The sequence below is a fragment of the Ovis aries genome, chromosome 14, assembly GCF_016772045.2.
Source record: "Ovis aries strain OAR_USU_Benz2616 breed Rambouillet chromosome 14, ARS-UI_Ramb_v3.0, whole genome shotgun sequence".
In the NCBI taxonomy this organism is placed as follows: Eukaryota; Metazoa; Chordata; class Mammalia; order Artiodactyla; family Bovidae; genus Ovis; species Ovis aries.
In genome coordinates, this window is record NC_056067.1 from 2,107,077 (window position 1) to 2,121,615 (window position 14,539).

General features: G+C 50.3%; 1 protein-coding gene and 1 long non-coding RNA gene across 2 annotated transcripts in view; one reads left to right on the plus strand and one right to left on the minus strand.

Annotated features, from left to right (window-relative positions):
• LOC114117845 (uncharacterized) overlaps nucleotides 1-14,316 on the plus strand; it is a 28,403-nt gene extending 14,087 nt beyond the window's left edge. Inside the window, exon 2 of the long non-coding RNA XR_006055894.2 lies at nucleotides 1,311-14,316. This is a non-coding gene — a long non-coding RNA (uncharacterized LOC114117845). The remainder of the gene's footprint in view (nucleotides 1-1,310) is intronic.
• Nucleotides 1,559-14,539, minus strand: part of LOC101116755 (craniofacial development protein 1) — a 99,098-nt gene continuing 86,117 nt past the window's right edge. Inside the window, exon 7 of the mRNA XM_004014911.6 lies at nucleotides 1,559-1,872. Within this exon, the coding sequence (XP_004014960.1) occupies nucleotides 1,782-1,872 (91 nt within the window). The 3' untranslated portion in view covers nucleotides 1,559-1,781. The remainder of the gene's footprint in view (nucleotides 1,873-14,539) is intronic.

The following is a 14,539-nucleotide window of genomic DNA, read 5'->3' on the forward strand; positions in this document are numbered from 1 at the left end:
TGTTGCCTCCTGGCGGCCAGCAGCACCGTGATGCCACTCCTTTCCTGGAGGTCTTCCGCAGCCTCCTGTGGCACCAGCCACCAGCTGGCCCGGTCAGTTCTTGTGACCTCGGGCCCTGGGGCCTGTCCGGTTCTCTCCGCTCAGCTCCGACGGAGCACAGCTCAATCAAGACTTAGTTCTCAACGCTGCCCTTCTCCCCCAGGACTTTATGCAGGGCTCCTAATTAGAGCACTGCGTTCCTTGGGAAATAGGTGAACAGAACACATAAAGAAGCCTGTTTTTCTTCTTTGACGTTATGCTGTTGTAGGGCAGGTTTTTTTCAGTAACGGGAAAGTACATGAAGCCCTGGAAATCAAATGTGTTCACCTGGGACTAGGCGAAGACTGATGGCCAGAGCGAGGCCAGGAAACTCAGCTCTCAGGGGTTTTCTGGACTCCACAGACCGGCCAGGAAGTGTCCTTGGCCGCCTTCCTCGGACGTCCCCACCACGGCCAAGGGCGGTGCCCGGTGCCTGGCGAAGGACAGTCGAGCTGCCTCCCAGCGCTGACTCAGGCTCCCCACTTCCTGCAGACATTTTCCTTGGCAGTGCCTGACTCCTGGAAAGGGATGTTATTTCCCTTGGGAGTTAGGCAGATAAATTTTCACTAAGTATTGACGTGAAAAGCTAGATAAACTATTATCCACCTGTTCTTAAAAATTGCTGGCTACAGTTCAAACAAGACTCTGATGGAAAAGATGATTCTGTATCGAAGATGCACACACGCCAGTCAGCCCCGTCACCCAGCCTGGCCTCAGCGAGTGACGAGGGTCATAACCTCACGACCGTGCAGGGCTGACATTCTGGTCTTGGCTGTGTGAGCGTCTGCCATGTATGAGAGGACTGGAGGGGGAGACCTAAGCGTGTTCCCTGTACGTGTCACTAGCTCGGCTCCACCTTGGGCGGTTCAGAGAGCGGAGCTGTGCTCAAGGTCACAGGGCTGGTAGATGTACGGGCAGGATCTGAATTCCAGTCTCTGGAGCCCTACTGCCCCTTAACCCTGTCCATGTTACTCAGGACATCCGCCCACTTGCCCCCAGAGGCAGGTTGTGAGGTTTAGGTTTACTGGTTTATTAATATGAAGTTTGGAATTTAAATCTTCTAAAGAGTTTAAAAAAAAAAGAGTCCTTTGGAGTTTTCTTTGACAAACCCCCAATCAAAGAATTATTGAGGTGAGAACACATGGGAAGTTGACTTTAACTTTGAGGAGAGGAGAAAGGTTGAAGGAAAAGAAAGATCTCTAATTCAGTGATGGCATATCCTTATTTTTCAGCCTTACATCCTTACATTGTATCCGTGTGGAGGAGTCCCAGTCAGGAGGGAAGCGCTGGCCCTCGCCACGCCAGCATGGCGAGCCTCGTCTCAGACAGCCCCTGTTCTCGGGCCCACGGTGAGCGGGCCGCGTGCTCTCTTCTCCACAGCGGCCGAGACAGGCCTGCGAGGAACGGGCTTGGCCTCGTGGACTTAGCAGCAGAACAAAGGGAAGGCAAGTGGCGTCATCCTCATCAGCCTCTCACAGGATCAACTTGTACTTTTTTTTTTTAATTTTTATTTTTGAAAGGACAAACTATTAAAAAGTAAAACAAATGAAATCACGTGAGATCAAGATACAAAGACAGAAATTCAGTGTAGAAAAAAGGACCTTGCTGGGAGCCAGTCGATGAGAAACACAGAAAACTTCTCACAGACACACAAGAAGCTCACGCTGTAATGAGGACTGAGCTGCTGGGGGCTCCCCATCACATCAGGGTTTCATTTTGCTCAGCCTGAGATCTCGCTCGATTTCAAACTGCCTGTGATCCACTCGGTCTAGAAAAGCTTTCCGTTCGATATACCTGGAAGAAAATGAAGATGCCTGTCAGCAGACTGAGTGGGAGAAAACGCCTCCCCGGCAGCGTCCCCCCTCCCCATGGGGAAGGGCCCACTTGGCCCGGGGCTCAGCGCGTGACAGCAAAGGCAAGCAGGTGACCACAGGCAGCGCCCAGCGGGGCTGCCGCTACTCTTTCAGTAACATCCAGACCACTCATTTGGTCTAAACAAGGCACTTTCTGGTTCAGAGGTGAATAAAAGTAAAACGAGAGAGAAAGCAACAACTTACGCAGGGGAAGGACACTAGCGGCTGAGGGCAGGAAAACGTGATTGTGTAGCCAGGTTTAAAGGAAAGAGCAGGGCTCAGTCAGGCCCCGGTTCAGAGCCTGACCTGGTTACATAGCAGCTGACGGTGGTGAGCACTCACCGTCTGGGGCACCTGCCTGCTGGTGGCCCTTCCTTCCCCCAACCCGTCCCTCCTCTCCGTGTGTCCTCCACCCACGTGGGGCCAGGGGACTTCCTTGAGGATGACAGAGGAGGCTTCCCTGAATTCCTCCAAGGGAATGAGGTCAACTGCCTCTGTGCCCACGGCCCACATACTCAGGGTGCCCTCAAGGCGGGCGGCCTGCCCCTCACCCGGGCCGCTCAGCAGGCAGGCTTCCTTTGGCCTGCTAGGCACGGTGGGAGGGAAGCCCCAGGCTGAAGGTGGCAGGTACCGCGGGGAGTGAGCGGTGAGATACAGCTTGATTTTTATGCACCTTCTGGCCATAAAGTGCGCTGCCACTTGCCTTGGGGGGAGGGGCTCTCTGCCAAGTAATCTACTGAGAGAGCAAAACTGCCACTGCAAACGGGAGACATGATTGAAACTCTGCTAATCTTCCCTTTGTTGCACTGCGGAAAATGTGCATCTGTGATTACAAGGTCATTTCATTTGTGGTGAGCACGTTTCCAGCTCAGGACCCCGTGTTCCTCGGCTGAGCTCACCCTGTGAAGGGCAGCCCACCCTCCCCGCTCTCCCGCAGGCCTGTGGCCACAAACCCTGTGCCTCACTACGGACAGGGTAGCGGCTCGGGGCCGAATCCTGACCCTGCAACTTGCTGGCTGTGTCTCTGAATAAGCCTCCTAACCTGGCTAATTCTCTTTCTTAATCTGCCAAAAAAAGAGATAATTACCCCTACTCTGAAGGCCTGCCACGGGGATTAAATGAAACAGTGTACATACAATGCCGAGCACAGAACAGGTGCTCCATAAAACGGCAGTTAGAGTGGCCACCACCATTTCGGGAAGCCAGCTTCTAGAGTCCGGGCTCAGGGCAATCAACTCAAGAGCAGCAAGGAGCTCTCTGGTGCATGTTACGAGCATCTGTAACAACAACCTGGTCCAGGATCAGGAACTCGGCAGCTGAGTCAAAACCGCCACGGAGGGGCCGGGATGGCTGGAAAAACAAGGGCCCACCTGTAAGCTTGACGTGAGCCCTCAGGGTCAGGCTGTCAAATTTAGCCAGTGAAATACAGATTCACTGGCTTCAGATTCCCTGGCAGACGGGGAAGCCACTGCAGGGGGAAGAGGACCCTTTTTGATAAAGTGAGAAAGCAGGAGAGAGGGTAGTGGGACGTGGACACACAGAACAAGCTCCTCTTCCGTCCCCCACCAGGGGCCCCGCGACTCCCCAGTGGGGGCAGTAAGCTAGAACCGACTGATGGGCTGTACTGCCCCACAACTGTCCCCCTCCTCACACCAGCTCAAGGACCTGGGCTGAAGACCACAGTGGGCATCAGAGTTTTGACAGCAGCATGCTTAACTGCCCCTACAGGTTTTCCATAGAAAAAAAGGGGGCGGGGCGCTGCGGTTGAGAAGACTTCAGGGCATGTTTCAGGAGAGCCACCAGCCAGGGTCACCTGAGAGCGCAGCCTGGGGACAGGAGAGGAAGCACGAGGCTTTGAGTATTTGTGGTCTTTCCTCTTTGACTTTCCTTTAAAGTAGAGGAAGTGATACTTAAATTAAGATGCTCACCGAGCATAAATAATGGCCTCACAGGTTCCCGGAAGCTGTGTCGGGTCCAGCTGACCTTGAAACCATCAAGAGCAAGGCCAGGCTGGGTACTAAACAGGCAGGTGCAGGAAGAGCGCGGGTTCAGGGAGCGCCGCAGGCAGCAGAGGGAGGCACACGTGCAGAAGGCGCCTGAACTCTCAAGGGCAACCGAGACAAAGGCCATCCCGGCAGGTCTGGCGACTTCACTCCCCCATTTATAGCATCTGCAGCTGCTAACAGGATCCGTATGATGGCTTTGGCTTGTTGCCAAGAGCAGATCAGAAACCAAACTTCTACTGGACAAGCCCCTGCCCCCTCCCCGAGATCAAAAAGGTGCCAATGATGAGGGCGTTCCAGCATCAACTGTGTGTGTGACTGTGGGCAGGACCGCTCATTCGTCTTTGCTGGAAAACACGAGTAAGAATTACAGCACCCCTCTGACAATACAGAGAAGTACTCTGCAAACAATAAAACCAGAAATGGCTGTGAGCACTGTGGGCTCCATGCTTCCCATTTCTGACCTGACAGTAGTACCACTCCCAAGCCTCAGGAGCCGGGACAGTTGGAACAGGGACCAAGAGACCAAGTGCTCCAGAAGGAGGATGGGCTCGTGGGGAAGGCTGGCTCTGCAAGGTGGCCCGAGAGGATGGCCCATTTAAACTGAGCCTCAGGCAGTTTTCAGGCCCCGTAAGCAGGTTACAGTCTCCAAGGAGAACCACCAGCTGACAAGTGCAAAGGTTCTTTTCCGATCTGTGCCCAGCACTCCTGGGGACCAGCCTGGTTCAGCTCAGTCTACTGGGAGGCGTAGGCGGGGACATCCCTTCGTGCCACCATTCACTATGGAGCCCAGTTAAGAGGCCACAGCGCCTCACTCACTCACAAAATACGCTAACGGCACCAAAACCCAAGGGATGTGCTAAGCCTTTCCTTTCAGAAACCAGGTTAGACACAATAGGCTTGGTCATCTTTTTGATCTTTCAACCCAAATTCCTTTTCTGCCACCAATTTCCTTGAGATCCAGGCTGTTGAGGAGGGAAGGAAAAATGGAAGAAGACAAAAAAGCTCCGCCACACAGTCACAGCCATCCACTAGAGGCCTCCGGACCTATGGTTAGGAAAAGAAAGAGCAGGGACTTCCCTGGTGGTCCAGTGGTTAAGACACTGCCCTTCCATCACAGGGGACACAGGTTCAACCCCTGGTTGGGGAATTAAGGTCCCACGTGCCGAGTGGAGCACCCGAAAAATGGGGGTGAGGAGTGGAGAAAGAGCACGGCCAGCTGCAGGGAGTCTGAGCGGGCGCACGAGGAGGGCATCTCGCGGCTGGTTATCACTCTGCCCGCAGCAGAGCCCGCAGGCGTTCTGTGCAGCACAAACCTGGGAAGGAAAGCGGATCAACACCAGAAAGCAACAGGCCACACAGGCACTGAGGCTGGAACAGAGCTCTGTAAGGGATGTGACGAGAGGCGCCTTGCTGCTCTGAGACCCGTGAGTGAAAGAAGCAATCTGCCCAACACCACCCGAGCCCTGAGGAGAGCACACCGCGGGGGCCAGAGTGAGAGGGTGCCGCTTTTAATTCAGTTCCCTCTCCACTGCTCTCCTGCCATCTCACCTCAAGGATGTGACTCTTGGGGGTCATGGAGATAGATTCTTTGAAGAAAGAAAGTTATTTTCTCTGGTCTCTCCTTCACACCTCTTCACATCACAAGCACACCTGGTTTCCAATCATCACGCTTCATGACCTTCAGTTTGATTGCCAGCAGCAGCCAAGACCATGCCTAGCTTCCTCTCCTTCTCTGTGCACTGATCCCTCTTCTAAGCCTGCTGGCTTCCACCTCAACAGAGTAAGAGAGACGTGTGGCTGACAGCGGATACCACCAGGGAATCTAGTAAGAGCGGTTACAGGAATAGAGGGAAGCAATGCTAGAGGCCCGAGGGCCACGCCAATCTTGAAATACTGGACTGAGTTCTGGAGTGCAGGGCTCAGTGGAAAAGCAGCAAGTCTTTGCTGTGCAGCTGACCTCTTGGGTACAGGCATTTTAACCAACTTTGCTGACTGAAAAAGATGCCCGAGTGGAGATCTCATTCCGACATGCCATGCCCTCTTTTCTGGGGGGTTAATTCTAATCCTGCTGGGTTCCAAACAAAACCACGGATACCTAACAGCTAGCGGAATGGGCATCTAGACAGCACAACGGCTCAGCGCCTGCTCTGGACAGGTACTCTTAGAAGGTACTGGTGGTGGGGAGGTGAACCAGACCGTGCCCTTGGAGCTTACTGCACATGAAGCAAAACATGATGGCGCGTGCCACTTGACAGTGTGAGGAAGATCAGACAGAGAGACGTGATGGAGGCTCTCTAAGGGGGGCTGCGCTAGAGAGTAGAGCGCGGCACCCGAGTGACCAACAAGAGCCCACCACGGAGGAGGAACCGGGGAGGCGGATCTGAGGAGCGGAGCAGAGGCTGGGCGGCCGCGGGCAAGCGGAAGAGTAAGAGGTGGGCAGCGGACGGCTCAGGGAGGGCGTGGAATGCCCGGTGAGGAGGTGAACGCTGACCTAAGTGCTACTGAAGGGCTTTCATTTCAGCAGGGGAAGGAGGGAAAATGGTTTGCGCGTTAAAAAAAATCACTCTGGTTGCAACGTGGAGAAAGGAGGTGTAGACGCAGACGCCTGCGGCTGGGACTGGACTGCAAGCAGCTGGGAGGGGCCGGAATACTTCACAGGAGAATTTTCTATTGGACTTTCAGGACTGACTCCGAGGGCCAGCTGAGTGGATGGGGATGGTCCCCTTTTCTGAGAAGTCTGAGGAAGGAGGCTGTTTATGGAAAGAAAGCAAGCCCAGGTTTCCCCTGCTATCTGAAATTAGTGTTCCTAGGACACCTCTCTTAGCTGACATGGTGTGAAGCAACTACCTTTTTGGTGAAAATGAAACCTCTTCAGATTTCTTGCGGTTAGAGAGAAAAGGGAGAGCATTCATGGAGGCTTTAGGTAAAAGCAAAATGGCACAGAGCAAACTCTTGAAAAGTGGGGGCTATCCGTATTTGGCTTTAGTTGTTAAATTTGAGGTACGTCTTGTACATGCAAATAGAGATGTGAACTAAATGGCTGCACAGGAGTCTTCAGCTTAGTGGGATGCTCAGGCAGGGGCAGCTTTTTGGGTACCTAACCCACAGAATTAGTGAGCTTTGCTGGAGGGAAGAATGTGAGGAGCTGCCCAGCACTTGGGCCTAGGGCCTCCTACCTTAAAGCCCAGGACTGAGGGGAGATGCCCCCAGGCTGTACAGGCCACAGCTGGTAAGTGTTCCCGGAGGGTTGGCAGGACTACATCAGCAAGGAGTTTAGAGGCACAGAGCACCCAGCCTTCCAGTAAGGCCCGAAGCTGGGCACGGTCAGTAATGGCAGACGGGAGAAAGGAGAGGGGGGAGACTGGGGGGTGGGGGGGGGGGGGGGGAACCCCATCTGTAAACATGCCAGACATCCCCCAACTTGTTATCTAATTCCCGTAAAACACCCGGGAGGATACTGAAGAGTTCCTACTGCACAGATGAAGACACGGGGGCTACAGCACATGACGGGCTGGCAGTAGGGCCAGGAGCTGAAGTCAATTTCAAATCAGTTTATTGTAAAACAGAATATACACCCAGCTCCCTCACAGCTCAGACGGTAAAGAATCTACCTGCAATGCAGGAGACCCGGGTTCAATTTCTTGGTTGGGAAGATCCCCTGGAGAATGGCAACCCACTCTAGTACTTTTGCCAGGAGAGTCCCATGGGCAGAAGAGCCTGGCGGGCTACAGCCATGGGGTGGCAAGAGTCAGACACGACTTGGTGACTAAACCACCACCACACCCTCACAGTATCAAACGGGCAAGGCAGATGAATCAGTAACGCAAGCCAAGAAGCAGAGAGTGAGCACCCCAGAGAAACCCAAGCTGGTCTGGGAGAGCTTGCTTTATAATGATTCACAATCAGACAGAACTAGACCGTAATGTCACAGGAACAGAGACGTGAAAGCGGAAATGCAGGCAGGTTCACACCTGGCTAGGCTTGGGTGTTGGATACGCGTGTGTGGGTGGTGGTGAGAGATACACACGTGCCACAGTTCTAAAGCATCAGTTCTTCAGCACCCAGCTTTCTTTATAGCCCAACTCTCACATACATCCATACATGACCACTGGAAAAACCACAGCCTTGGCTAGATGGACCTTTGTTGACAAAGTGATGTCTCTGCTTTTTAATATGCTGTCTAGATTGGTCATAACTTTCCTTTCAAGGAGTAAGCATCTTTTAATTTCATGGCTGCAATCACCATCTGCAGTGATTTTGGAGCCCAGAAAAATAAAGTCTGACACTGTTTCTACTGTTTCCCCATCTATTTCCCGTGAAGTGATGGGACCAGATGCCATGATCTTCGTTTTCTGAATGTTGAGCTTTAAGCCAACTTTTTCACTCTCCTCTTTCACTTTCATCAAGAGGCTTTTAGTTCCTCTTCACTTTCTGCCATAAGGGTGGTGTCATCTGCATATCTGAGGTTGTTGATATTTCTCCCGGCAATCTTGATTCCAGCTTGTGTTTCTTCCAGTCCAGCATTTCTCATGATGTACTCTGCATGTAAGTTAAATAAGCAGGGTGACAATACACAGCCTTGACGTACTCCTTTTCCTATTTGGAACCAGTCTGTTGTTCCATGTCCAGTTCTAACTGTTGCTTCCTGACCTGTATACAGATTTCTCAAGAGGCAGGTTAGGTGGTCTGGTCTTTCCATCTCTGTCAGAATTTTCCAGTTTCTTGTGATCCATACAGTCAAAGGCTTTGGCATAGTCAATGAAGCAGAAATAGATGTTTTTCTGGAACTCTCTTGCTTTTTCCATGATCCAGCGGATGTTGGCAATTTGATCTCTGGTTCCTCTGCCTTTTCTAAAATCAGCTTGAACATCAGGAAGTTCACGGTTTACGTATTGCTGAAGCCTGGCTTGGAGAATTTTGAGCATTACTTTACTAGCATGTGAGATGAGTGCAATTGTGCGGCAGTTTGAGCATTCTTTGGCATTGCGTTTCTTTGGGATTGGAATGAAAACTGACCTTTTCCAGTCCTGTGGCCACTGCTGAGTTTTCCAAATTTGCTGGCATATTGAGTGCAGCACTTTCACAGCATCATCTTCCAGGATTTGAAATAGCTCAACTGGAATTCCATCACCTCCACTAGCTTTGTTCGTAGTGATGCTTTCTAAGGCCCACTTGACTTCATATTCCAGGATGTCTGGCTCTAGGTGAGTGATCACACCATCGTAATTATCTTGGTCGTGAAGATCTTTTTCGTACAGTTCTTCTGTGTATTCTTGCCACCTCTTCTTAATATCTTCTGCTTCTGTTAGGTCCAGACCATTTCTGTCCTTTATCGAGCCCATCTTTGCATGAAATGTTCCCTTGGTATCTCTAATTTTCTTGAAGAGATCTCTAGTCTTTCCCATTCTGTTGTTTTCCTCTATTTCTTTGCATTGATCACTGAGGAAGGCTTTATCTCATCTCTTCTTGCTATTCTTTGGAACTCTGCATTCAGATGCTTATATCTTTCCTTTTCTCCTTTGCTTTTCCTTCTCTTCTTTTCACAGCTATTTGTAAGGCCTCCCCAGACAGCCATTTTGCTTTTTTGCATTTCTTTTACATGGGCTAGGGCCACTTTAAAGAAATTTTATTTATGTTTGGCTGTGCTGGGTCTCCATTACAGTGCACGGGGTGCTCACTGCTACACAAGAGGCTTCCCCAGTTGCGATGCCTGGGTTTCTCACTGCGGTGGCTTCTCTTGTTGCAGAGCACGGGCTCTGAGCAGGGGGTCAGTAGCTGTGGTGCAAAGGGTTAGCTGCCCTGCAGCATGTGGAACCTTCCCAGACCAGGGGTCGAACCTGTGTTCCCTGCACTGGCAGGCATACTCTCAACCACGAGCATAAGGGAGTTCTAGGGCCACTTTTACAGTTTCTTCTTCTGGTAAATATTTCAAGTTTGTTTACTTATTTAAATACAGCAGGCATAACTGTATTAAAATCTGTATCTGCTATCTTCATTGTCTAAATTCTCTGCCAATCTGATTCCCAGATTGTGTCTGGTGTTTGCTGTGTCTGCTGTTTCTCAAGGTGCTTTGCTTCTTTCTGTGAATATTTTAAGATAGCAAAATTGCTTTTAAACGACTGGACAATAATAATTCAATACTGACCAATGTAGCTTCAGATAGTATCAGAGGTTTACAAGGGGAAAGACGGCACCACACTTGCTGAAGTAGAATCACTATCAGAACACAGAAAAGCACAACACAATATCTTAACCTCAACTCTGTCTTATTTTGGACTTCCCTGGTGGGTGTGGCTCAGACGGTAAAGCGTCTGCCTACAAAGAGGGAGACCCGGGCTCGATCCCTGGGTCGGGAAGATCCTCTGGAGAAGGAAATGGCAACCCACTCCAGTATTCTGGCCTGGAGAATCCCATGGACGGAGGAGCATGGTGGGCTACAGTCCATGGCGTCGCAAAGAGTTGGACGTGACTGAGCACTTTCACTCTCTCTCTCTCTCTCTTATTTTAATCAGGACTGTATTACAGGAATATTTGTATCGCCTGTAATCATTTTGTGTTTGTGATCTGGATTCTTCTATGTGAGAACAATTTAAAGATGGTGCCTGTAAAAAGGTCACAGTCTCATAATAACTACGGTAGAGGCCAGTGATTACTCACAAGTACCTTATTCGAGATGTTACCAAATACGATCTTTCCCCCTTCTTAGTTTCAGCAGAGATCACTTTTGTTCCAGGGTAACCCTGTCTGGGATTCTCCAACCTCAATGTAGACTCTCCCGAGATGACCTCTGCCCTCACTGGCATCCGTGTAAGGGAATCTGGGGACCTGACCAAACACACCTTTCAGGTTTGGCTTGTGCTCCCTGCCCTTTGACATTGTGGCACTGGGCTCACTTCTCCACAGAAATCTTCTTGCCTGTTCTCAAACAGGCTTTCTAGTTACGCAGGTGCTGGAAAGGCTCACCCAGCAGCTGACTGTCTTGATCTCATTTCTAGAATTTTGTTGCTGTGGTCTAGTGATTCTCAATCCCGGCTGTACATGAGAAGCACCTGAGGAGTGATTTAAAGATACTGATATCTGTGATTTTTTTTTTAAATCGAGGCACAATATTATATAAGTTTTCGGTGTGCTGTGCTAAGTCACTTCAGTCATGTTCGACTCTTTGTGACCCTATGGACTGTAACTACCAGGCTCCTCTGTCCATGGGATTCTCCACAGCAATTCACAATTTTTTTCTGCCACGCTGCATGGCTTGTGGGATGTTAATCCCTTGACCAGAGATCAAACATGTGTCCCCTGCTGTGGAAGCAGAGTCTTAACCACTAGCCCATCAGGGAACTCCTAAGTAATTCATCATCTTTAAAGGCTACACTCCATATAGTTATAAAATATTGGCTATGTTCCCATGTAGCTTATTTATGTTTTATTTACTAGGTTAGATTCCACATATAAACAGTATCATGTAGTATTAGTCTTTCTGACTTATTTCACTAAGCATTTCACTAGGCATAATATGGCAGAAGGCAATGGCACCCCACTCCAGTATTCTTGCCTGGAAAATCCCATGGGTGGAGGAGCCTGGTGGGCTGCAGTCCATGGGGTCTCGAATAGTCGGACACGACTGAGCGACTTCACTTTCACGCATTGAAGGAAATGGCAACCCACTCCAGTGTTCTTGCCTGGAGAATCCCAGGGACGGGGGAGCCTGGTGGGCTGCCGTCTATGGGGTCGCACAGAGTCGGACATGACTGAAGCGACTCAGCAGCAGCAGCAGCAGGCATAAACCCTCGAAGTCCATCCCTGCTGTTGCAAATGGCAAACCTTCAGTCCTGTTGCTGGTGGTGTCGTCGTGCTGGTCTTCGTTGTTGCACGCAAGCTTCCTCTAGCTGTGGCAGCAGGGGCTGCTCTTTCTCCGCAGGCTTCTCCTTGTTGAGCATGGGCTCTGGGGTGTGTAGGCTCCGGCAGCTGTAGCACTTGGGCTCAGTATTCATAGCCTGAGGGCCCTAAAATGTGCATGAACCCGCTAGTTGAAGCTCATGGGCTCTAGAGTGTGAGCTCAGTAGCTGTGGTGCACAGGCTTAGTTGCTCCCCGGCGTGTGGCATCTTTACGGACCAGGGATCGAACCCATATCCCCTGCACTGGCAGGTGTATTCTTATTCACTGCACCTCCAAGAAGCCCAAACTTTCATTATTTACTATGGCCGAGTAGTATTCCATTGTGTATGTGTTCACGCGTGCATGCACACCCACTCACACCCTTGACTCTTGATTCAGCAGTGTGCAGGGATGTCTTTGTCACGTGAACTTTGGGAAAAACCCAGAAGATACTCGTGCTTAGCCAAGGTTAAGAACCGGATCAACAGTTCCTTCCCTGGACTAGGGGCTGGGCCCTTGATCAGCCAGGAGCCAGGAAGGGCAGTGCGTGCAGGTGTGGGGTGGGCCCTGGAGAGGGCAGGTGAGAGAGGAGCTGAAGCAGAGCACTGCAGTCACGAGATCAGCACTGGAAAAACACAATCAGATCCGTGGAATCATCTGGCTGAGGGGGAGGGCTCAGAGACAAGGGAAAAGCAGAGGGCTGCAAAGTTCCGTGCTCTTGGCTGTTCCCTAACCCAGTTATGTGACTCTCCATTGCCTGAAAAGCCCTCCTGGGGCAGATGTCCTTTTTAATCATCTTGTTTTCACTTCCAGACATTTTCTTATCTCTCCCTTATCCTCAGCAGCACCACTCCTTACTTTTACAAGACCTCTATTAACAGAAAGAACATTGTCTAACCCATATAATCAATCCTCAGAGAAGCAGTAAAGTGTGGCACACACTGGCAGTTCCTCCGCTGCTTGAGATCACTGAGCAAACACGAGAAGAGGCGGGGCTGAGCTGCCCAGGCTGAATCAGAGAGCGGAGGTTGGGGCGTGCGTCAGAGACCTCCAGGTGACACCGACCGCTGCCAGTGCTTGCCCGTGGGCCTTCCTCAGAAGGCTTTGGCACTTCTGCCTTTGTCCTGTGGCAAACCATCTCTGATAGATGAACTCAGAAGCCTGGTAGCTACACAAGCTCATAACGTCATTAGAGAAAAAACAATGTTCATATCGTGATCAGCTTCCACATTCACTCACATAGTCTTGAAACCTAATCTAGAAAAATGACCCTGTCCCTCCAACAAATCTCCCACCTATCTTTATTAGAATTTAGCTTATAAGTAAACCTGAGCTACTACCACTTAAGCTGGGCTGGAAGAACCACAAGCGGGAATCAAGATTGCTAGGAGAAATATCAATAACCTCAGATATGTAGATGACACCACCCTTATGGCAGAAAGTGAAGAGGAACTAAAGAACCTCTTGATGAAAGTGAAAGAGGAGAGTGAAAAAGTTGGCTTAAAGCTCAACATTCAGAAAACGAAGATGATGGCATCTGGTCCCATCACTTCATGGGAAATAGATGGGGAAACAGTGGAAACAGTGTCAGACTTTATTTTTCTGGGCTCCAAAATCACTGCAGATGGTGATTGCAGCCATGAAATTAAAAGACGCTTACTCCTTGGAAGGAAAGTTATGACCAACCTAGACAGCACATTCAAAAGCAGAGACGTTACTTTGCCAACAAAGGTCCATCTAGTCAAGGCTATGGTTTTTCCAGTAGTCATGTATGGATGTGAGAGTTGGACTTTGAAGAAAGCTGAGTGCCGAAGAATTGATGGTTTTGAACTGTGGTGTTGGAGAAGACTCTTGAGAGTCCCTTGGACTGCAAGGAGATCCAACCAGTCCATTCTGAAGGAGATCAGTCCTGGGTGTTCATTGGAAGGAATGATGCTAAAGCTGAAACTCCAGTACTTTGGCCACCTCATAAGAAGAGCTGACTCATTGGAAAAGACTCTGATGCTGGGAGGGATTGGGGGCAGGAGGAGACGGGGACGACAGAGGATGAGATGGCTGGATGGCATCACCGACTCAATGGATGTGAATTTGGGTGAACTCCGGGAGTTGGTGATGGACAGGGAGGCCTGGCGTGCTGCGATTCATGGGGTCGCAGAGTCAGACACGACTGTGCGACTGAACTGAACTGAACTGAACTACCACTTAACACACCCCTTTTGAAGTGACACTGACAGGTGTTCTGCATAGGGCTTCATGTGTCTCATTCCATTGTGCCCCACTGCACTGCATTTGCAGATACTGTTTTTTGTACAAACTGTAGGACTGTGGCAGTTCTGTATTGTCAGATGATTGTTAGCATTTTGTAGCAATGAAGTATTTGTAAATTAGGTATGTATGCTGTGTTCTACATATAATGCTTGCACACTAACAGACTGTTAGTATAGTATGAACATAACTTATATGCACTGGGAAACCAAAAAATCCCCATGAAGGCTTTACTGTGTTATCTGCTTCAGCGTCTTTGTGTGGAACTGAACCTGCAGTACCTGAGGTCTGCCTGTGCTATATACATCTACGCACGATACACAGACCACAAGCTTTGTCTCATGACAGCCTCACGACCACCAAGGGTGGTACTGTTACCACAGTCTTACTGGGAAAAGAGCTGAGCCTTAGGGATGCACAGGAACTTCAGGGAGAGCCCTTGCCGGAGAGGGGCAGGGGCT